Source organism: Canis lupus, chromosome 20, assembly GCF_003254725.2.
Source record: "Canis lupus dingo isolate Sandy chromosome 20, ASM325472v2, whole genome shotgun sequence".
Lineage (NCBI taxonomy): Eukaryota > Metazoa > Chordata > Mammalia > Carnivora > Canidae > Canis > Canis lupus.
The window spans coordinates 40,694,112-40,717,667 of record NC_064262.1 but is presented as its reverse complement, the minus strand read 5'-3'; the positions used below and the strand labels follow the sequence as shown (position 1 = coordinate 40,717,667).

At 53.3% G+C, this 23,556-nt stretch overlaps 2 protein-coding genes across 9 annotated transcripts in view; both read right to left on the bottom strand.

Moving 5' to 3' along the window:
* Window positions 1–1,887: 1,887 nt before the first annotated feature.
* NCKIPSD (NCK interacting protein with SH3 domain) lies at window positions 1,888–13,466 on the bottom strand. Of its 3 annotated transcripts, none has more exons than XM_049097992.1 (13): window positions 13,259–13,466; window positions 9,356–9,465; window positions 8,906–9,110; window positions 8,621–8,711; window positions 7,963–8,453; window positions 6,513–6,683; window positions 6,278–6,364; window positions 6,049–6,187; window positions 5,888–5,968; window positions 5,615–5,743; window positions 5,430–5,522; window positions 5,138–5,310; window positions 1,888–2,785 (listed from the first exon to the last, which is right to left on the bottom strand). In XM_049097992.1, exons 1-13 carry the CDS (start codon window positions 13,406–13,408, stop codon window positions 2,582–2,584), a joined length of 2,124 nt encoding a protein of 707 aa, XP_048953949.1. In that variant the 5' UTR covers window positions 13,409–13,466; the 3' UTR covers window positions 1,888–2,581. The 3 variants fall into 3 exon arrangements, with proteins under 3 accessions (XP_048953949.1, XP_025311549.1, XP_025311547.1); XM_025455764.3 differs by lacking the exon at window positions 13,259–13,466 and adding an exon at window positions 12,450–12,563; XM_025455762.3 differs by lacking the exon at window positions 13,259–13,466 and adding an exon at window positions 11,933–12,181.
* Window positions 13,467–13,909: 443 nt separating this feature from the next.
* IP6K2 (inositol hexakisphosphate kinase 2) overlaps window positions 13,910–23,556 on the bottom strand; it is a 34,645-nt gene continuing 24,998 nt past the window's right edge. For 5 of the 6 annotated variants that reach the window (XM_025455765.2, XM_025455771.3, XM_025455766.2 and 2 more), the window contains exons 3-6: window positions 22,228–22,450; window positions 19,008–19,183; window positions 15,315–15,490; window positions 13,910–14,685 (exon numbers count right to left, since the gene is read on the bottom strand). In XM_025455765.2, coding sequence (XP_025311550.1) covers window positions 14,185–14,685; window positions 15,315–15,490; window positions 19,008–19,183; window positions 22,228–22,450 — 1,076 coding nt within the window. In that variant the 3' untranslated portion in view covers window positions 13,910–14,184. Of the gene's footprint in view, window positions 14,686–15,314; window positions 15,491–19,007; window positions 19,184–22,227; window positions 22,451–22,541; window positions 23,543–23,556 lie in introns of all 6 variants that reach the window. The other variant, XM_035703218.2, reaches the window with a different exon arrangement.

The following is a 23,556-nucleotide window of genomic DNA, read 5'->3' as shown; positions in this document are numbered from 1 at the left end:
TTGTTTTCACCTACTTTTGGGAGTCTGTATCAGGCATGTGATCTTCATTCAAGGCCTTACCCTGGAGTTGCCTGATGCATGGGTAGCCTGTGGTCCGTTGTGCATGTCCCACAAGCAAGGTGCCAGCACCTTTATATACTCCTTCTACCCCAGAGGTCAGTCTAAACCCCCATTCCTCATTGTCCCTCAAAATCTTTGAGTTTTTTTTCTTGGCCCCACCTACCCAAAACACTCCCATTTGGGTGGCTTAGGTGTCTCTCTCTGTCCTCCTGCCTCACCATACCCCACATTTACCCTCCTTCCAAGCAGTCAAATGGGTGTTCTTGCAAAGACGGTTCCCTCACTGAGGAATTCTGCGGCTAATCATTTCCTCTTATGGTTCTAATTTTGTGTTCTGAGAGCACCATCAAGGTGTTCGCTGAGGGGGTTGTAGAGTTCTGGATCCTAAAAGAGCATGTTTGCTGCCAGAGGCCAATTTTTAACTGTCACCTGGAGCTCTTGCATGCCTTACAAACACATGCCAGGGCTCCTTGGCCAATTGCACAGAAACTGGCCAGGGCTTCTGATACCTCCTGCCGTGGGCTTACACTTTGCTCATCATAGGTGCTGGTGCTGGGACAGATGGCACAGCACAGCCCTGCCCTCCCAAGGTTGGTGTGGGCATCACAACAGGGAACAGAGCAAGGCAAGGAGGCTGTCAAATATTCCTGCCTCAGCTTCTCAAGAAACCTGTGCTTGTCACTGGATCACACTATCTTGAGAGGAGAACCATGGTTCTCTGCTTTCAGCACTCCAGTGAGGAAGGAGTTATGACTGGAAGTCCATGTCATTGACTCTGGATGTGAAAAGAAAGAACGCCTTTGGGGTGAAGGGGAGTGACCAGGGTGTGTCACACAGTTCTACTGGGGAGAATTCTTTCAGCCCCTAGTCAGGTCCAGCAGGTGACCCTGGGTGCTTAACCTGAGAATCAAGAGTTAAGGAAGGATGTTCCCCATCATCCTCCTGTGCTTTGCTTTCGTGAGTTCCCTGGCAGATGTTCCTGCCTCAGCTTCCTGAGGACCTGTGTCCAGGGGACCCTACCCCTAGCCCTGGCCTCTTTTGTGCTTCTTGCTGCATTACAGTCTTGTTGGGAAAGTAATGGAACAGCCCTCTGCCTTCAGCATCCCGATAAGAAAGGAAAAGTCGTGACTGGAAGTCACTGTATCAATAATTCTGGATGTGTGGAAGTGTCTGATGAGGATCGTCCTGGGTGAAAAAAAGGGAACTGATGAAAACCACTTCTGATGGTGTCTGCCTGTGGGTTCCTGCCCCTCCCCCCTTTATGGTGAGAGCCTTTGTTAACATGGGAGCACACATGGAAAATGAAGTTTTTGCCAAATGGTCCCTATCTGCAAATAGTAGTGCAAATTGAACCACATGCTCCTTGAGATACTCTTTGCCCTACTCTAACGACCAAATCTCTGAGACTGAAAAATAAAGGGGATCTTGTTGGACCCACTGACAGAATGAGGAAGGGAATAGAGCTGAGCAGGGCCTGGACATGCAGGGAGGCTGGGGCTGCAGTGGGGCCTGCTTAATTTGAAGTCAGCTACGGAGGACAGGGTTTCAAACAGGGTCGAAGTGAGGTCTGGAAGGGCAGTCACCTGCAAACGGACGGCGGGGCTTAGCTCGCTGGCTTAGCTGTGGCCCAGAAGAACTAGAAATGGGAACTCAGGGAGAGACTGGAACAGAGGTCAAGGGACCCCAACAGGCCTCTTAGGGAGCATCCCCTCCTTATAGTGGAGAGGTCAAGGCAAGCAAGTGGCAAGGTCTTGAAGCCCCAGTGCCCCTTCCCGTCCTCTCCCACCACAACCCAGGATCATACAGGGCTGCTGATCACACAGCCTGTTTCCAGATGCCTGTGATTTATTTCCAAAGGTGAGCTGCAGCACACAGGAAAATACACATGGCTTTTCAGTCTGTCTTTACAGAGAAAATAGATTCCGTCATTGGCGTCCTGAGTGCCATCACCGTATCCTATGAAGCTCCAGAATTAGATGGCCTGTTTCTAAGATTCTGCTTTCAGAGCAGCAGCTTGGCCAAGACCTCTGGGGGTAGGAGCAAGGGAAAGCGACCCCCAAGGGGAGGGGGGAAGCACATGAGCAGCACTCACTGCAAAGCTAAGGCAAAGAACAGAGCTGGCGGAAGGTGCCTGCCCTTACCCCAAGGACACGGCTTGCTGAGGCCCAGGACCCAGACTAGGCAGGACAGGGATGGGGGCTCTGGCCCAGCCTGGAGCAGCAGCAGGACTCTGAGTGTGCATCTGTGTTGAGGGGAGGGGGCATGCTGAAGAGGCAACCTACCAGGAGTTGGGGGGGGGCCCTTTGGCTCACACAGGCCCTCTGCCCCAGCACAGCTCCCAGAGCGTGGTCCCCAATCTTGCACTTGGCCCCTTGTATTGGCTGTACTTCAGGTGGGGGGCCCTGCTTGGGTCCCTTTTCACCACGACCTCCCCCCGCACTATCTGTGCAAAACATTCTAAGGGCCAAGCTTCCTTATCCCCTGCACTGTGACCAGGGCTGCAGGGGAGGGAGGGAAGGCGCTAGCTGGGGTCCTCGCCCAGCACGGGGAATTCCTTGCACATCTCTCGGACAATCATGCGGTCCATCTGGCCCTGAGGTGAGGCTTCCTCTTCGGTCAGGATGCGCCTCAGCGTGGCCTGCAGATCAGGGAGCCGGTGGCGGTGCTGCAGGTAGGGCGTGGAACGGATCACGGCATGCATTAGGGAGAGGTACTCCACGCGCAGCTGTGGGAAGAGTGGGCAAGCTCAGAGACCCTAGGGAGGCACTGCCACCACCACCAGACAGCAACAGGCTGCCCCGTGGGCCAAGGGGCCCCTAGCACTGGAGATCAGGGTTGCACCCCTGGCACCCACAATATGCCTGGAACAGAATTGGCCTTCGAGAGCCACTGAGTGAGTGAGGGAATGGATCATCTCAGACACAGGCAGTCCCAGAACGCGGCCAGACCTTCGGAGCTCTGGCTCAGAGATGTGGCAACGGGAAACGGCCAGCTCCTGCCCATCTTCAATGCTGGGCTCTTACGGGGCACTGTCTGGTCAGGAGACCCCTGCTTCTCACTCCCTCCTCTTACCCTGGAAGATCTCACTCACACCCACAGCTTCAAATGATGATCCACACTTATACCTCTGGCCCTCTCTAGTGAGCTCCAGATGAGAATATCAACTGCTCACTTTTCACCTCCTGCACACCTCAAAGAGAGCTTGTCCCATATATCTACCATCAAACTCATGACCTTCCCTATCTTCCCCAAACTGAAGGCTTTCTCGTGTTTTTTTTTTTCTTACTAAAGGGCACGGTCAAAACACAGGTGTCCTGATGCACCCTTCATATCCAACACCCTCTAGGACCTGGCTGCCGCCCTCCCTTCCACATATGTGGCAGCCAGCTCCAGCATCCACCTCCCCAACCCGGCACCTTTGGCTGAAAATGCTTCAGTAGCCTCTCCAGTTGGATACCCCAGCTGCTCCTTTGCCTCGCTGAGACACCCAACCCATTAATCTGACCCCAGTGCTTCCCATTTGTCTGTCCCCTTCACTGACCCCTGTCACCATCCCTCACTTCTCTCTGTACCTGTGGTTAGAGGAGTCAATACCTTCTTTGGGCAGCATCGCCCTGTAATCCCCAACCTTGGTCAGACAACCCTGCAGTCCAACCCTGCAGCACCTGCAAATCACCTCCCAGCGTCTAAGCAGTAGTCAGCCACAAGGCTGTGTGCAGGCCTGAACTTCCTTCCCTATCACAGATGTCACACGGACGTGCAGCACTGTCCTGGACTCCCTCACTTCAGGGTGTGTGAGCTACTTGCCCACTTTCTCCCGGTTTCCAGATCTAAAGTGCCTGGACAGCTGGCCTTGTGCTTCATGGGGAAAACTAGTGACCTTTCTGAACGCTCCTGTCTTGCCCTCCCAACTTCCACATCTCACCTGTCCCCACCAGGATGAGCCGCCCTGGCCTCCGCTGTGGGGGTGTGGGGGGTATCCATCCACAGGCCCAGGCTCTCCCCCGCGCACCTGATCTCCTCGCCAGAGCAGTGGCCCCTCTCCTGAACACGTCAGCCATTTCTTGATGTTTACTGGATCATTCTCTCTGGCCCAGATATCTTCCTACCTTTAAAATACTTCCTGACACCCACATCTCCCTCCAGTGGGTGCCCCCCACCCTCACTTTTCTGCTCCCTTTATAGGAAGACTCACAGGAGTTGTCTCTGTTAATGTCTTCCAATGTCCCCCTTCACTCCCCTCCAACTTCAAATTCTCTCTTAAATGTTCCATTCGGACCCTTCACCCTCCACTGCACAGATATAGCTTGTCAGTCACCTTAGCCTCTGTGGGGCAATCCCAACAGCCAATTCATAGCCGCCGTCTTACTCAGGCTCCTAACTGTAGAGACAGCTCGTCTCCCACTTCCTCTGAGCCCTGCACTTTGGGCTCTTGGCCTCTGGGTTTTCTCCTGGGTTCCTCCCTACTTGTCCTCGCTGTGCTCACACCTGCGGTGGTGGCCCTGAAACAGGCTGCCCATCACATCTGTGCAAAGGCGATGGCACAGTTGTGTCCCTTCCATCCCAACTCTCCATCGCTCCCTGACATGCTCTGGACCTGGCTGTCTAGTGGTTATCTTCTCGATCTCAATACATCAAAACGCAACTCTATCTCCCCCCTCAGAGAGTGCCTCCCCACCTCTGCAATCACACTTCATCCGCCTGGTTGTTCAACAGAAGTCCAGGGCAAGCCCAGGGACTCATCTCTGATGCACGCAAACCTGACCTCTTCCCCCGTGGCCATGGCCTCTCATGGCCCACCCGGGCCCCCTCGACAGCTGTGGCTGCTTCCTTGAGGGTCTCCTGCCTGACCACCTGGTTTCCTCTACCCCAGCTCTGTGTAGGCAGCCTGGCCCAGATCAGCTCACCAGGGCTCCTCTGGGTCTGGGCACAACTGCCATGGATTCTGAGTGGCCCCCACATTGACCTGGCTCCAGCTGCAACCCTGTCCCCAGTCTCCGCTCAGTGTCCTGTTTCCCCTTCATTTTGTTTCAGTTTCTACACAGCTCCCAGCCCTGCCGCAGCCACCTCCAGGCACCTTGTCTCCAGGTGACAGGTCCGCGATGTGGCGCACAGTGATGTCAATGAGCGCCATCATGTCCGTGTGGTAGAAGATGGCAGCTGTGGCGGGGCTGGCGAATACATCCTGCAGGAACTTGAGGATGGAGTGTGGCGGCTGCGGCTCATGTTTGAAGATGCGCACGGGGTCGTCTAGGAGGCGGGGGAAGAGGGCTCAGGGTGGTCGTTGTGCGGGGCCTATAGCCACCACAAGGGGTCATGGGGTCACGGAGCCAAAGGACAGTGAAGTGGCACCACACAGATTCCCTCACCTCCTCTGTTCAGGAGCAACAGCAGCTTCTCAGAGAAGATCTTGACGTTGGAGTGTTTGCTAAGAGCGGTCATGATGACGTTCTGGTCAGGTGCTGAGGAAGGACATGGGTGTAGACACAGTGCACGGGCACCAAGCGAGGAGCCCCTAGTCGGTCAATCACCTCCCGCCGGGCCCTGCCCCCACCTGGCAGGTGCAAGTTGAGAGCCAGAAGCAGGTTCATGCAGAGATCCGGCAGCTGCTCTGTGGTGTCCAGGGGCAGCCCGTCCTCGACGATGCTCAGCAGGAACTGGGCGAAAGGAGTGCCCAGGTGCTCTGGGCAGGGGCACACAGGATCTGAGCCCTCCCGGCCTCTGCACCCCACCCACCCGCCTGGGTTTCTGTCAGCCCCAGAATGCCCTATCCCTGTCAGCCCCAGGCAAGCGGGTCCCCAGCCCCACAGGCTCCCAGCCCGCTTACCATAGTGTGCGTAGGGCACTGCCTCTCCCATGGAGAAGACCATGGCCAGGATGAGGGCAGAGTAACAGAGTTTCTGGTGATCTGGAGGGCAAGGCAGGCGGTGAGAGCCCCCACAGACAGTGGGAACCCCCCATGTGGCAGGAAGCTCCCCCAAGCCTCACCCTGTGTGTCTGTCTGCATGTCTCGTGCCAGCTCCACAGGCAGCACAGATGACACGAGTGTGGAGATGATGGCTGCATCCAGGCTGCACATGGCACCAAAGCACTTGAGGAGCAGCAGCCGCAATGACACCCGGTGCTCCTGGCAGGAGACCCTGTGTACTCAGTGCCCAGAACCTGCCCCTCTACCTGGGTGTCCCCATGCCCCCCCGCCCCTCTGCTTCACACACACCATTTGGTAGTAGGCCACCAAAGCCAGGACAGACTCGAACTCATTTCTCTTGCACATTTTCTTGCAAACTTCAGGGTCTGCGTCAGTCTGCGGGGAGGAGGAAGCGTGACAGACTCAGTGGGAGCCACATGGCCACACGCACAGGTGAGCTGAGTACATGCCAGGGACACTCCTAAGCACTAGAGGGGGATGGTGTAGGGGGAGGGGAGAGACACCCGTGGGCCCCACCCCGCACCAGAATGTGCAGCAGCTCCTCCAGGTAGCAGCGGATGACACCCTCGTCCTCGTACAGGGCCCAGCTGCGCTGCTGGGCATCATCCTTCCGCCGAGCCAGGTCTGCAAAGATCACCTCCAGCCGCTGCTGGTCATGGCAGACCTGCCCAGAGGGCAGGGCGGTGCTCAGGTCCTGGAGGGAGAGGGTGAGGCACAACTCAGCACACTCCTTGCCCATCACCATCTTCAGGAAGCCCCTGAGGCTTGGAAGTCAACCCAGACCCTGAGGATGTCAGGGGCATGAGCTCCAAGCCAACGTCAGGCAAGGGTACCCAGCCTCGCCTCTCAGAGCTGCCCCTAGTTTGTGTCCTCCCAGAACCTGTGAGGGGACCAGCCCCTGGTTCTCTTTCTTCCTCCCCTCTGCCCCGCCTTGGGCTCCCACTAAAGACCTGCTCCCATGGCCCACCTCAACACCAAAGCTCCCAAGGGCACTAGCCCAGGTCTACACTGCCTCTGCGAGTGACTCCTCTGCCCTAGGCCTGATAACCTGCTGGGACTAGATCCTGCCCACTAGATCTGTGGTGCCTTCCAAGTACCTGCCTCTCATCCCAGACCTGTATAAACATCTTCCATATGGAAGGCTACCGACCGTCACTGCCTGAATGTGACTGAGATGCTACTCTCTGAATCCACCACACCACATGGCGTCGGGCCTTGTCATCTTGCCACATCCTGTCTCCCGAGTGCTCCCAGGCTGACAGCACCTGTCCCGCCCGGCACAGACAAGCCTGGGGACTTGCTGCACCCATCCCCACGCCCCCACTGCAGCTGCCGGGTCCTAGGGCCCTAAGGAAGGACCTTGGGCCCATCTGGTCCCCATCTGGAGATGGTTCACTGCCCTCCAATCCTGCTTCCTGACCAGCGCCTCAGCCCTGGCAAAGGATCCCACCCATCTGTGATGCCCACGCACCTGACTCACACCTGAGTCAACACTGAGGTCTCTGCCACAGCTCTTGAAGCACCCACTCCTCTCCACTGTCAAGGCCAGCACGGCACTGTGCTCTCTCACACCCTGTGTCCACTCCTCCCCTGCAGCCAGAGAGGACTCCCGGCTACTCACATCTGGTCTCATCTGTCACAAGCCCCAAGCCTCACCTCCTCCCACCCCACCTGTTCCCTCACTCCCGGCCCTACTGCCATGCTGGCCTTGAACCACTTCTCCTGCGAGCTACGCTTGGTCCTGCCTTCCGGCCCCTGTCTAGCTAAGCATCTGCCCAGAATGCTCTTCCACCCTTTCTCCTTCAGGGATCAGCTCAAAGGTCCCTAGGCACCCAGCACAATGAAGGCCAAGCGAGAGCTCAACAGGCACCTGTCAAGTTAAGGCTGAACACAAGTGTGAGGGTGGGAACGGGGCAGGGAAGGCAGGGTGGCCCCAGGAGGGGGAGGCCTCTGGCCCTGCCACCCACCCTCACCTTGCCCTCTACCAGCGAGAGGAGGACCTGCTCCATGACAGGCGAGCTGGCCGGCACAGAGGCCTGGATGTGACCCACCACGACGCCAATGGCCACACGGCATAGCTCGTGGCTCAGGCCGGTGTTTCTCCGCACAAGCTCCATCAGCTCTGCCCCGATGGTCCTGGGCACGGCAGGCTCAGCCACCACCTTCTCGTCTGTGGTCCCCAGGCTCAGAGCACCCAGGGCCTCCAGCTCATCAGGGGCTGAGGTGGTATCGACTGCTACCTCCTCTGCAGGGGGCTCAGGGGCCGGCACCTTGGAGGGAGGGGGCTGAGCATGGGACACAGTGGTATGGGTGCCTCGGCGGGGCACGGGTGGGGGCGTGGGTGAGCAGCTGGGGCCCAGCTCAGACGAGCTAGAGCCGGTACAGAGCGTGTCAAGGGAGGTGCTGCTGACTGAGGAGCCGCTGGACACAGAACTGCCCCCGGAGGGTGTGGTGTTGCGGCCGCCTGTGGGCAGAGAGTGGATGCTGTGCTGGGACAGCCCCCTGGGCCCTTACCCCTCCAGGCCCTGAGCCCCACCCCCCCAGCCCAGAGCCCCCAACTTCCTGACACAAGCAGGGCAACCATTCCAAGCACAGGGTGTCCCACTAACTGCCCCAACCCTGCCTTCTCACCACTTCCCAGGGCCATCAGGGCCTCTCGGTCTCGGCGCTTCACGGGCGGGGGCGGCGTGGCGGGAGCTGCTCGGCGAGGCTGTGGCGGGATCTGGGAGGACAGAAGTGGGATCTGGGAGGACGGGCTGCCACACCTGGGGAACCGGCCTGACTAGGGCCCTGGGCTCTTGGCATGGGCGGGGCCATGGCTCTGTCTGCATCACTGACCCAAGTGACTTCTGGCACCTCTGGACCAAGCCTAAAGCTCCACTCACCTCCCTTCCCTGGGATATCCTCACCACATACCTGGTAGAGGCCTCCATCGGCCCCAAGATACTCCGAACTGGGCAGGCTGTGCTGCCGCTCGAACCCAGCTCGACACATCCCATTGGGTTGTCTGGCGGCAGCAGCGTCCAAATGGTGATCACTGGTGGACGGGGTCATAGCTGCAGGACTGGAGGCTGAGGGGCCTCTGCGAGACAGGGTCTCTTTCCGGTGGTGGATCAGCTTTCTGATGGAGGGACGGGGAGATTACTGGGTGAGTTACCTTAAAACTCCTGAAGTCCTTACATGCTGCCTGCTTGCAGGATGCCCCTCACAGCCCAGGCTCCTCCCCCCTCCCTCCCGCTCCACCCCACTCTGCACTACCCTCTGACTCTACCCTCCAGACATCCCCAGTACTCACTGAAGGACCCCCACCCGACTATGCACACAGGGATGAGGAGGGGGAGGGCGCCCTCCCCCTCCCCCACTCACTGGAGGACTCCACGCTGCTCCAGGCTGTACTTGCCACCATCCCGCATGGCTGCATTGTGCACAGCCTCAATGGCCCGGTCAATCGCTTGGAGGACATCCTGCTCCAGGCCCTGGGCAGGGGCAAGGATGGGCAGTTAGATCTGGGGGCCTAGTGAGGGTGAACCCACATCTAGCCCAGGATGGAACCCAGGGCAGGCCAAGGAACATTACAGCTAAGGCCTGGAATGCGAGACATGAGCACAAAAAGCTGAACTAGAATATGAAGGTTCTCAAATTGTGTCACTCAGGGAGCTGGGGTGCGGGGTGGCCCCATGCTGCTGCTTTACATATTAGGGCCCCAGTCAGGCCCCACAGTGAGGCTCTCTGAGAATCAGGGATCTAGAACAAAAACAAGCCCAGGGACCCTTAGCTTGAGACCAGGAGTACATACCTAGTCTATTCCCAGGCTTGGCTCAGGGCCCAGGCTGAAATGCCAAGCAGGGAGCCTCTAGTGTCTGGAACCCTTAACAAATCACTCTGGATCTTGTGTATCCTTCTCAAAACCAAGGTCACACTCCAGAATAGCCCTGTCCTCGTAGAGCCTTCTGCAGATCCTGGGGGCCTGACGGACCAGCTGAGGATGGGCCAAGGGGATCCCCTCTTTCCACCCCTGCTTCTAGCTCTCATAACCCCTAGCTGTTCCAGAATTGCCCTGGGAAGCAGCAGTTCTGTGTTTGTGGTATGGATGGACATAAGAGAGGGGCCTGGCCCCTGCCCCAGATTCTGTACTGCCAGACCCAGCAACTCAGGAGTCTAATCCCCCCAGCCAGCCTGGCACAGTGTGCAGAGCAGAGGGTGGCAGCTGGGCAACCATCCACCTCCACCCCTCCCCTGTCCACGATGGGCCATAGGGCTACATGGTAGTCTCAGAACTGAGGTGACGTCACTTCAAGCGGGGTCTAAGAGGCTTTCTGATGGGGCCAGACAGATGGATACAGAGGTCAGCAAAGCCCTCCAGGTAGCATGGGGTATGCTACAGGCAGACAGCAAGCAGAAAGCGGGACAGAAAAAGAAACACCTATCCATAGAAAACAGGAAAGGGGGGGAGAGGGAGGGAGGGATAGAGGGAAGGAGGGAAAGGAAGAGACAGGCAGAGGGAGACAACGCAGAAAGAAATTGAGAGCTGGAGACAGAGAAAGGCAGAGAGTTGGAATGGCAGACAGAGACAGAGTTAGGGAGACAAAGACAGGGAGATATGCAGAAAGAGACTAGGAGGGGGAGGGCAGCCTCTTGGCCCTCACTGAACACCAAGCCCCAGGGGACCCTGGAGAGGAGCCTCATGGTCCCTTGAAGAAGAGTGTTCCAATAGGCCCCCAACTCCAGGGAGGCTGGGTCTGACACGCTCACTCCAGAGCCAGCAGCCCTGTGTCCAGGGCCCCAGTCACACACCCCAGGCACTCCTAGATGGGAGCAAACTGAGGGTCCTGGCCCTAGGGCGCATCCTCTCTGGTAAGACCAGATGACATCTCCAAATTTATCCTGTTATTTCTGTCCTGAACTGGGCTGGGACAGGATGTTTCTTAAGGACTAGGGACTAGGATGGGGCGGGGGTGTCTGGCACAGGCCAGGCCTGGAGGCTCCAGGCCCTCCTTTCCCCTGAGGTCAGAATAGACACCGGCTGGAGACACTGCACCCCAGCCCCCACAGCAGGACTATTCTTGGGGAAACAGGAACTGGAGATGCAGCCTCCACTGGAAGGAAACAGGGCGACAGCCCAGGGGAAGCCATGAAGAGGCCTCACTTCCTCACAACAGGAGCGCCCCCCACCCCAGGCTGGGGACAAGGAGGGATGGAACTTTTCACTTTTAGAGAGAATTAGTCTGGAAAGTCAGGGCTGGAGGCTTGTGATGGGGAGTTTGGGGAGAGTAGTGACAGGCAGTGTCAACAGGGGCTGAGATCTTTGGTTCCAAGAGGGTGGCGGGGTGGCAGTCTAAAGATGAGCTTAGGGGGTGGCTGAGTACAGGAGAGTCAAAGACACTGAGGTCTGGAGGTTCAGTGGATTATCAATGACACTAGGGTCTCAGTGGAGGAGTAGGGACAGAGAGGATGGTCGGGGAAACAGGTGGTCTCAGTGGTGGAGGCAGTGGCTCCAGCTGGGGGTCTGAAGGTGGGAGGCAAGAGTGTGGGATCCCGGGGATCCAGGAAAAGGGCTGATTATGGGCCTAGGGTCTCAGGGATCTGGGAAACTGATCAGAATTCGGTGGTGCTGGAATCTCAGAACCGAGTCTTGAATTCCACTCAGATGAGGATTCAGATATTGAGTCTCAATGGGTCTGGGATCCCAAGGAGTCTCAGTCCCAGTTAGGCTTGCTGGTCTGGAGTCCTCAGAGTTGGCTGTCAAGGGCCTGGCCTTTCGTGGGGGTGCGGGCTCTTGGGGTTCCAGTCCTCATGAGTCTGGGGTCTCAGGGTCAGGTGCTCAAACCCCCTATCTGCGGGAGGTCCCGGCGGGCTTGGGGCTCTCCGGGGTCGGTACCGAGAGCCTACAAAGGGGCCCAGTCTAGGGACCGCGGAGGCCCGGCCGAGGAGGGGCACACTCACCTGCAGGCGGCGCAGGTAGGCGGGAGGCACGTAGCCCGTCTCGCCACTGCGCGCCCGCGCCGCCAGCCACCAGTGCGCGCTGCTGCGCTCCAGCACCAGGAAGGTCTCGCCCGCCGCGAACGCCAGCGCGTTGGGCTCCGCCGAGCGGAACGCATAGAGCGCACGATACATGGGGCCGGGCCGGGCCGCGCCGGGGCAGTGGAGGCGGCGGGGGCTGCGGAACCAGGACGCCAGGCCCGGAGCACCGAGATCGCCCCGCCCCGCCCCGCCCCGTGACACATGACGCGTGCGCGCACCCGCCCTCCCGCCGCAGCCCCGCCTCGGGAGAGGGGCGGCCCCCGCGCGGATCGCGGCGCCCCCTGGCGGCCCCGAGTGGGGTGGTGCGGCCCCGAGCGGCTCCAGTCTGCGGTGAGTCGGGTCCGGCCCCCCAGACTCCGAGCCTCGCAGCCTCTCTCGCCCGCCCCAGCTCCTCCCGCCTGGCCCTCCACCCCAGCCCAGGTGCTGCGGCCCGTCCTACCTCCCGAAGGAGCGCACCGCCCGCAGCCCACAGGCAGCGCCTGTGTCCTGCGCTCTAGTCCCCAGCGTGCCGGGCGCGCTGGGGGAGTGGATCCTGACCTACTAAGCAGCGGCGTAGTCCCATTGTTGCATCTCGCTGATCCAACACTGGGAGGCGCCCGCGGGGACCGGTCTCCTTGGTGTCTGCAGGCTTCAGGACCCCTCTCCTCCGAGTCCCTACTCCAGCCACAGGCACGAAACCAGGTCGGCAGTTCCCATCCGCCAGTCCTTGCTGCCCACTCACCTACTCTCTCCGCTAGCTTCTCTCTACTCCTCTATTGTGGGTCTTCCATAGGGTTTCCTCTGCCAGGGACTCATTTCCCTTCCTCACAACCTAAGGTTATCACACAATTTCAGTCGCTGTCACATTGCCCTTGTTGTCTTTATAGGTCAACTTCAAATTATCGGACTTCTGATGCTCCCTTCTGAGCAGACAAGAGAGCTGCTGAGGGTGGGGAGGGGGGTGCTCTGTGGCCTCAAGAACTTACTTATCCCTGCACCCCTTTCCAGTCAGCCCTGACCTGTCCTTGATGTCTTGAGAGGGAGGGACCCAGGGGAGCGGCCCTAAGGGTCCTGGGGGCCTCCTATTCCTGTCCAGGGACTGGTCCTGCCACATTCACCACTAGAAGCCTGGGCCCAGGGTGCAGGGACTGTGGGCACAAACCGTTGGCATTTGTGGATATAGTGCACATAGGCATAGTGGGCCTTGGAGGAGGTGCTGGGAGTTTTGGGGAGGTGTGGGGCTGTTAGAACTGGACATCAGGACCCTACCTTGGCTTCTCCCAGGTGTCTGGTTCTGCAGTTCAAGACCTCCTGCCACACCTCCCAGGGCCCTCCTAGCAAAGAAGTAGCTCTTAGGGGCTGCTTTGCCTGGGGCTGTGTGGATGAGACTGGCATAGCTGTGGGTAGCAGCGGTGACATGTGGTATGGCTAAGAGGACCACACTGCCCAGAACACTTTCTCACTGGGACTCCCCACCTCCTAGGACCTTTTGCCATGGAGCCCATAGTTGCCAACAGACCAGAGCCTGACAGCTACTTGAGGCCCCAGTTTGGCTCTAGCACGTCTGACATCACAGTGACCAACCAATTAGCTGCTGCCAGTGGTGCAGGAGCTGGATTCAAGGTCTGACACACATGCTGCCCAACTTTGTCTTAGGCTGCATGGAGGGCAGGGAAAGACATGTATCAAGAGTCAAGTAGTTCTTTGCTTAGGGAGTGCTGGACACTAAGCCGATACTAACCCCAAAGAGACCCAAGGACCGAGCCAAGAAGCTGTGGGGACTTTAGGGTCTGTGAGGTGGGGGCAGTGGCAAGGCGAATATTCCAGGACTAGGGTGGAGGAGACAGCATGTGTGAAACTTCTGAGGGTTGGGAAAGGGGCTGGCTGACTGCCCCTAGTAAGAACAACAGCAGCACTGTGTACAATTAACAAAAAGATTTGTATTAGAACATTTACACTCAGGGAAGAAAGAGGTATCTGCATCATCAAATGTGGAATGTTGAAGAAATAGTTAAAATAAATAAAAGACTCCAAACGCGGTTGGGGCTGGCTCAGGCTGGGACTCACAGAGGCCTCTGCACATCAGCTCCAGGCTGCAGGGGCCAACGGCCTGGCCATACTGGCCTTCTCCCCGACGCAGCACAGCTGTGCCTGGGACACAGAGAGTCTCTCGGGTGCTGGTGCAGCCAGCAAGCTCACTCCCCACTTTCCTCACTGATCTCTGTGACAATGTCTATCAGGCTCTGGAGCCCAAAGATATAGCCAGCATCCTGGCCCTCGTGTACCACGCTGTCCTCGCCATACAGCCTGCAGGTGGTATGTGCAAAGTCGATCATGCGCACGTCCACTGAGCTGGTGCCGATGGGCTTGTAGGCATAGGCACCAGCAGATTCGTCAGCTGACTCCTCTGACAGGTCCTCCAAGTCCTCAGCATCTGAGTCCAGGGCCACCTCAGGCCATTCCTTGCCATCATAGATGACCAGCAGGGAGCTTGAGTAGAAGCGGTAGGACTCCTGTCGCTCCAAAACGGCTTTGAGCTCAGCCAGCTTCTTCAGCACAGGGCCTAGGAGCTCACGTCGCAGGTACCGACCATTGTGGAAAAACTGGAAAAGTGCCTCCTTGAAGCCCTGCACAGATAGCTTCCGTCCATGGTACTTGTTCATGAACATTAGCTGCCCGCTGCCTGCTTGGTACACCTGTGGGAAGGAGACCAGCAGGTTAGGTACCGACAGCTATCTCAAAGCCTGAACCCTGGCCAAGAGCAATACAACAGCCCTGGATCAGACACCTGTCACACAAGACGCAATCCTCTGATCAAAACACGTTCAGGGAGATCCCTGGATGGCTCAGCAGTTTGGTGCTTGCCTTCGGCCCAGGGCGTGGTCCTGGAGTCCTGGGATCGAGTCCCACATCAGGCTCCCTGCAGGGAGCCTGCTTCTCTCTCTGCCTTTGTCTCTCTCTGTGTCTATCATGAATAAATAAATAAAATCTTAAAAAAAACAAAACAAAACAAAACAAAAAACACCCATTCAGGATGCAGCCCTCTGATCTAGTTCTGTCCCCAGGCCCTTGCTTGGTGTATGGATTAGTGGAGAGAGCCTAACCTTCTTGCCTTTATTCCTGCTCCTGTACAGAGGCTCTGCACTCAAACAGGACAGCCCCAGAGGGTTCATCCAGGCATGCATTCTTTTTATCAGAAAGCGACAGACTTGCTCAGCCACGCTGGAATCTTGAGAAAACAGGACTATATGCCAGGGTTCAGGAGTGGCAGCTACTGAATACCCTAACCCACCCACGCTATGCACCAGCATTCCATTCCCCTCACCTGCATGCCACACACACGGACACCAATGACTGCAGATGTGCTCTGCTGGCACTTGCGGATCTGGTTGGCTGCCTTCTCCTCTGAAGCATCATCACCATGCTGGCGGGTACCCATCTTGAGGTCCAGGACACAAGGCACCTCATAGCGGGAAGTCAGGTTTTCCAGTAAGATGAATTCTGAGTGGTTAAGGACAGTCCTCGCTCTAAAAAGAAAGTGCTGCTACATGGGGCCTTGGCACTCCCAGGGCACAATGCCTGCACACAGTACCTCAAAGAAGCCTGAGTCCACAGAGGGCCCCCTCAGTCCTGCTATCCCCCCACATAGGGAGCCCAAGGCTAAAAGGCACATTTAATTCTTGTCCAGGAACTGGCTGGTTCTAGGTTTGACACAGGCCTGGGTTCCCCCAGCCTGGAAGACACAGACACAGACACAGACACACACACACAGACACACACACACACACACACACACACACACACACACTTCCTGAACTTATTAGCAAGACGTGGGAAGAGGGTTCCACACCAGATTGTCCTAAGTTATAAACAGACACCAAATAAGTAAATCCTGTAGCCTTATATGTGAACTGGAAATATCTGTACGAACTCATGAAAAATTTTCTCATTAAAATAAATGTGTATTTCCCTGTTGTGTGGCACCAAAAACGGCTAGAAACAATGACAAGATAGATGTATAAGCACCCCTAGCACCCAGACCAGTTTTCCTGGGGCAGGGATTGGTGAGCATGCCCCTCCCTAGCCCGGCCTCCGAGGTCCCTAAACTGGGCCCCATTGTAGGCTCTCGGTACCAACCCCAGAGAGCCCCAGGCCTGCTGGGACCTCCAACAGATAGGTAGTTTGAGCATCTGACCCTGAGACCCCAGACTCATGAGGACTAGAACCCCAAGAGCCCGCACCCCCAAGAAAGGGTAGGCCCTTGAGAGCCAACTCTGAGGACTCCAGACCTGTAAGCCTAACTCTGGGATTGAGACTCCCTGGGATTCCAGACCCATTGAGACTCAGTATCTGAAGTCTCATCTGAGTGGAATTCAAGACTCGGTTCTAAGACTCCAGCACCACCAAATTCTGATCAGTTTCCCAGAGCCCTGAGACCCCCCCAGACCCATAAATGGCCCTTTCCCTGGATCCCTACTTGTTGTATGACCTGTAAACTAGAAATCATTCTTAAATTTTTAGATCAAAAAACATAGAATACTTCATGACATACACAAATTAAAGGATATGCAAATCTTGGTGATACAGTCATGCTCATTCATAAATTTAATTATCTATAGCTACTTTCATGCCACAATGGCAGAGCTATGACAGACTGATTGTACAGCCTGCAAAGCCTCATGTTTAGGTTACTATTTGGCCCCCTACTGAAAATGTTTTAACTCCTGCCTTAGAGGAATGAGGAACTCACATCTGGAACAGAAAACATACATGACCTTGGGACCATCTTTTCATACCAGAAAGTAAGGCAGCCATCACAGACTACCGTGATTGTGTCAGAAGGGCTCAATAGCCTATTTTAAAAGACCAAACATGGGAGAATTTGCACATCAGTAAAGATAAAAACTACAAATGGAATAAACCATATCAAGTATGTTTAAATTCACAGATTTAGGGATCCCTGGGTGGCGCAGCAGTTTGGCGCCTGCCTTTGGCCCAGGGCGTGATCCTGGAGACCCGGGATCGAATCCCACGTCGGGCTCCCGGTGCATGGAGCCTGCTTCTCCTTCTGCCTATGTCTCTGCCTCTCTCTCTCTCTCTCTCTGTGTGTGTGACTGTCATAAATAAATAAAAATTAAAAAATAAATAAATAAATTCACAGATTTATAGTGATGTTGAAAAACTCACTAGTCATCTTTGGAGGATGGTGAAAAACCCACCCATTATTCCAAATATTTAGTAAATAAAGGAAAAAGAAACATTTAATTTGCCTTTCCTATAACAACCATACCTCAGCAAAAGCATACAGTTGATGAGGAAAAGTTTATGGATTCCAGCTAAGAAGGAATGACAAAACTAGAAAATCACCTAGTGGGAAAAGGGATCTAAGACGATATCAATACAGGAGGAAAAAGACAAAATAGTGTACTTGCTAACAGCCAATACTATCTCAGAGGGATTCTTACCCCCACCCCAAAAGTAAACCTGCATCTGATCAAGCCTGGAGATCAAATTAGCAACTTAATGGAAACAGAGGAAAAAGAGTAACACAAGAATGTAATCAGTAAAATCCAGATGGTGTGAAACTTTAGAAGACCTAGTTTCTTTCTTTTTTTAAAGATTTATTTATTTGAGGGAGGAGGGGCAGAGGGAGAGTCTTAAGCAGGCTGTCCGCTGAGCATGGAGGCCAACTTGGGGCTCAATCTCACAACCCTGAGATCAGGACCTAAGCTGAAATCAAGTGTCAGCCACTTAACTGACTATACCACCCAGGCACGCCAAGACCTAGTTTCTTTGACAAGAAATTTCCAAGAAGAAAAATGGAAAGGGTATTTTAAAAGCTTTAAACACAGGATGCCTGGGTAACTTAGTGGCTGAGTATCTGCCTTAGGCTCAGGGTGTGATCCTGAGGTCCCGGGATTGAGTCCCTCATCAGGCTCCCCACAGGGATTCTGATTCTCCCTCTGCTTATGTCTCTGCCTCAATAAAATCTTAAAAAGAGAGAGATTTAAACATTTTGACCAAATGCAAACATTTGACCAATTCAAACCTCACTTGGACAATCCATCAGTATAAATATATTTATGAGACAACTAGGGAAATGGGGACACAAGCTAGATACTTGATAATGAGGAATTACTGTCTACTTTTGAGGAGCAATAATGGTAATAACACCTTAAAATACCCTTCTCATAGAAATGCATGCTGAGGTGTGTGCAGGTGAGACACTTCAGAAAGAGCTCGGCTGGGAGTGCTGGGTTTAAGAAGACTGTCATGGCATGAGATGGACATAAGTGGATTAACTGCTAAACCTGGGTCACTGGTACTTATAAGTTCAAAGTATTATACTATGTCTAACATGTTTAAGATTAAAAAAATAATCAGTGAAACATAGCTTAATGGGTTAGAAGGGGGAAAAAAAGAGGGCAGCCCCCGTGGCTCAGCGGTTTAGCGCCACCTTCAGCCCAGGTCACGATCCTGGAGACCTGGGATCGAGTCCCATGTAGGGCTTCCTGCATGGAGCCTGTTTCTCCCTCTGCCTGTGTGTCTGCCTCTCTCTGTATGTGTCTCTCATGAATAAATAAAATGAGAAGAAAGAAAGAAAAGAAAAGAAGAAAAAGAAAAAGAAAAAGAAAAAGAAGAAAAGCCCCTGTGCCATTCTTCACATACCAGTCTGGTGAACCAGGATTGAAAGATCAGCACCCACCAGCCACCCCACCCATGGCAAGTAAGCAGTCTGGGGACTTCAGAAAACACAGACCAGCCCCTTGTACTCTAGGCTAAAGCCTCCCTGATGCAGGTTGATCCCCGCAAGAGGTGCCCCTCACCTGCCTCCCTACCACCTGTATTCCCAGACCAGCCCCTGTTCCTGCGGGAACGGAGCTCTGCTTGCGGTTACTATACAGGGTATCCTGACACAACCATGACTAGAAAACAAACCCAGCTTCTTTGAGATCTTAGGGTCTCACCTGCCCTCTCCCTCTCCCCAAAGCAGAGACACTTTGTGAACAAAGGATACTGTACTGGTTCCGATGCTTTGCATTCTCCTTCATTCTCTGTAACTGCTGCTGGTGACATTTCATGCTCCATGGGTTAGAGTGTTTAAGCTGGGAACTGATATTCCCCTTTTTCTCTACACTGTAGTACAAGACTTCAGATTTTTTTAACCACTCGAACTCTTCTTCTAATTTGTGGCTGTAAGGAGACAAGAAGCCAATAAATCACAACGTTTTATCAAAATTCAGGGCCAAAGAGGCACAAAAGATCTTTTGGAGTGATGGATAGTTTAAGGTCTTGATGTGGTGAGGGTTTCAGTGTATACATTAAACACTTCAAATGGATACATTTTATACAAGTGTATTATACCTCAAGAAAGCTGATTTTTAAAAAATTGAGGGGCCAGCTCACTTTTTTCTACCGTTAGGAAAGCCTCAGATGCGAGAACACCCTGTCTCCCCCTGCACCTCCAATCCACCACCCCCATCTTATCCCCACCCCCTGCCCCAAGCTGCAGGCTTTACTGCCCTCTTCTAGGTGGTACCATTCCCTGGCTTCTAATACCTGCAGGTTCCCGGATTCTAAATGCTGGAAACTAGGAAAAGCTGAATTGAAATCCCATGGGAATAAGCCAACCTGCTTAGCTGCATTATATATACTTCAATCTATATATATTATTTATATATTTACAAGCTCTGACAAGGAACGGCACTTGGAAGGCTCTGTATAGCCGGATCCCACATTTCAGGGATGCCCAACTGATCATTTTGTCTTCCACTACCAGTGAGGAACCTGAGGTGATGGGATGGCTCCTCGCTGGGCCTGGCACAGGGCAGCTGCAGCAGCAGTGAGTGACTACAACTCTGCTTATCCACAGTGGCATAATTTAACCCAGAGTCTTTTTTTTTAATTCCTTATATGTTTAGACTTTATTTCAAAATAAATTAACTAGCAGGTTATATATCCTAACAAAAGGCTAATAACAGGGGCAGCCCCGGTAGCGCAGCGGTTTAGCGCCGCCTGCAGCCCAGAGCATGATCCTGGAGACCCTGGATCAAGTCCCACGTCAGGCTCTCTGCATGGAGCCTGCTTCTCCCTCTGCCTGTGTCTCTGCCTCTCTCTCTCTCTCTCTGCATCTCTACGAGTAAATGAAATCTTAAAAAAAAAAAAGGCTAATAACATTTATAAGGCAGAATAAACAACAAATCAGATGACTTCATTATGTCTTTTTTTAAAAAGATTTATTTGAGAGAGAGAGTGAATGAGAAGAGAGCGAGAGAGCGAGATGAGGGGCAGAGGGAGAAGCAGACTCCCCACTGAGCAGGAAGCCTGATGCAGGGGTAGATCCTGGGACTCTGAGACCACAACCCAAGCCAAAGGCAGACACCCAGCCAACTAAGCCATCCAGGAGTCCCTGGTTTGTTTTTGTTTCTGACACAGAGAAGGGGAAGAAGGAGAGAGAGAGAGAAAGAGAGAGAGAATCCTAAGCAGACTCCATGCATAGTGTGGAGATCCACATAGGGCTCTAACACATGATCCTGAGGATCACGACCTGAGCCAAAATCAAGAGTTGGACACTTAACCAACTGAGCCACCTAGGCATTCCATGTCTACATTTATATAGTGGATTTGGGTAATATGGTGTAAATCTGATTCATTTTAAGTCTGTACTTTCCTTTGTTTATTATAACTTCCCTTTAAAAATCAATTCCTAGGGGCACCTGGGTAGCTCAGTCAGTTAAGCATCTGACTCTCCATCTTAGTTCAGGTCTTGACCTCAGGGTCATGAATTCAAGCCCTACACTGGACTCCATGCTGGGTATGGAGCATACTTAAAAAATAAAAAAATCAATTCCTAGATTTAGGATATATTTTCAAAGGCCAAAGTGGTAAAATTCCACTTCAAAAAATTTTTTTATTTTTATTTATTTATTTTTTTAAATATTTTATTTATTCATGAGAGACACAGAGAGAGAGAGAGAGAGAGAGAGAGAGAGAGAGGCAGAGACACAGGCAGAGGGAGAAGCAGGCTCCATGCAGGGAGCCCGATGTGGGACTCAATCCCGGGGCTCCAGGATCACACCTGGGCCAAAGGCAGGCATCAAACCGCTGAGCCACTCAGGGATCCCCCTCCCTCCAAAAATCTTTAAAGGTACATTTTTAAAGGGGGGCCTGGGTGGCTCAGTTGGTACTTTTCCGCTCAGGTCATGACCCTGGGGTCCTGGGATCAAGCCCCATGTCATCAGGCTCCTTGCCCCTTGGGCAGTCTACTTCTCCCTCTCCCTCTGCCCATCCCCCAAACTTGTGCTTTCTCTCGGATAAATAAATAAAATCTTTTAAAGGGTATCCCAGGTGGCTCAGCAGTTTAGTGCCACCTTCAGCCCAGGGCATGATCCTGGGCATGATCCTGGAGACCGGGGATCGAGTTCCACGTCAGGCTCTCTGTATGGAGCCTGCTTCTCCCTCTGCCTGTGTCTCTGCCTCTTTGTCTCTCATGAATAAACAAATAAAAATCTTAAAAAAAAAAAAAAAGTACACTTTTATGTAGCTTTCTCTAAATTTGGTAAAAGTCACTTTTGTTTTAGAAAGTACACAAAACTCTTTTCATATATGCCCAAACTATAATTGAAAAATCACGTGATTATCTTAATTGTAAAATAAAAAAGAAATGTGACTGTAAAATACAAAAGAAATGTGACATGTATTTCTGAGATGCCTGGCTGGCTGAGTCGGTTAAGTGTCCAACTCTTGGTTTTGACTCAAGTCATGATCTTAGGGTCATGAGCTGGGAGCTCCACATAGGGCTCTATGCTCCACAGGGAGTCTGAGTATCTTCTCACTCTCTCCCCCTCTGCCCCTCCCTGCTGCATGCTCATGTGCATGCTTATGCTCTAAAAGTAAATAAATCTTTTTAAAAAATAAAAACGAACTGTGATATTTCTATAATCTAAAGATGACCTCAGTGCTGAAGAGAGAATTGGCATTGCCTTTTAGCTTCACCTATGATACACATTTTAAAAGTCTACTATATCTTCTCCATTTTCTATTTCAAAAATACTGATCTTAAAATGCTAATATTTAACACAAATTTCAAAAGTATAACCCACAGTCATTAAAGAAAAGTTGTGGGAACTGGACACTGAGTGACAAGGCACCGACTAAGTCTATCATTTGAGTCCTAGCTCTAGGGGGCTGGGTTGTAAATAAGATCACACCTCTCCTCCTGCTGAGTTCATACATACCTCTTCATCTTTTCCTCTTTCCGGTGCTGCCTCACCCAGTCCTTGGGGCTTTTTTCCGTTTCTAGGACATGATGTTTTTTGTTTGTCCACCTCAGGAGCTTACTTTTTGGTTCACAGTCTGAATTGTCTACACTATCCACAGTTCCATGGTCCCCTTTTAATGGATATGCTATTAAACATAAGTTCCTGTCTTCATCTTCTTCAAAGCGTACAGACACCACACCTGGAAGGGGAGGTGAGGAGCAGAGAGAACTTTTAATTCCATAGAAGATGTGTTATAAATAACATGATTGTAACATTTGTTTTTTTCTTACCCTGTTCCTTAGTCTCTATGTTGCCAGAGGCCCCAAACTCATCTGCAAACCTAACAAATATCAAAACAGCTAGAAAAGATGACACCATACAAGACAAGCGATTAGGGAGTAAACATGGCCGAGAGTCATCCTCTCTGATGCACTCAAAAAGGCAAGAGCCAAAGAATTACAAGACACATTTTTCCATCATTGAAAATGTTTATTAAGTTTTATGTAATTCTTCTAATCCTAAGAGAGAAGAAAAAACATTTGCTCTTTTTATCTTGTGGGAATTTTTGATGCCCTAAACAGAAACTCCGACGGCCTGAGGCTTGCTTTAAAGCAGAGCCTGAACACGGGGAACAAAGGTTTGTCCTGAGGGGTAAGAAGCATCCAAGGGTAAGGGAAGACTGGGCAAGCAAAACAAAATAAAGGAGCAAACAAAACAAACCACACAGCACAACAGACACCCTAGCAAAGGCTTCTTGCAGCACCCCCACACGGGTGGGCACCCCAAGCCTTTTATCCTCAAACATGTTACTTTATTGGTCTTTGCAGTCACAAAAGAACAAAATGAACACAAGGCAAATAGGGTTGGGCTGGGAGCACAGACGCGTGGTGGCCTTGAAAGCAGCTGTCCCCCTTGAGTCTCTAGAACCTGCCATGTGTAATTAGACAGTCTTTGAGGAGGGGGCTGTCAGGTGGGAGCGTTTCAGCAGGTGCCGACGAGCGCCTTACAACCGACTGGCTGAACACCTTTCCTCCCAGGCCTCTCTGGCCCGGGATCACTCAATTTGCTCAGTCCTTGCTGCCCGCCCGCTTGCTCGCTCGCTTGCTCGCTGCAGGGGAATGCGTGCTCAGAGAGATGACACTTCTGAGGTGGTCCCTGGCTCTGGGCGCAGAGGAGCAGAGGACCCCGGGTGAGGAATTCAGGGGACCACACATTCCTGTGGCCACGGGGAAAGAACCAGGGGGAAAGGGGGGCAGGGGCAGCCAGCTAACAAGGGGCCTTTGGCTTTGTCCTGGAAAAAACAAC

What these genes read in the sequence shown, in the direction of transcription:
- NCKIPSD (XM_025455762.3), bottom strand. Translation starts at nt 12,103, where the DNA reads ATGTATCGTGCGCTCTATGCGTTCCGCTCGGCGGAGCCCAACGCGCTG. An exon ending in TCTCGCTGGTAGAGGGCAAG is followed by an intron (nt 6,684 to 7,962) that starts GTGAGGGTGGGT and finishes CTCTCCCTCCAG; the next exon opens with GACCTGAGCACCGCCCTGCC. An exon ending in AGGAGCTGCTGCACATTCTG is followed by an intron (nt 6,365 to 6,512) that starts GTGCGGGGTGGG and finishes TCCTCCCCGCAG; the next exon opens with ACTGACGCAGACCCTGAAGT.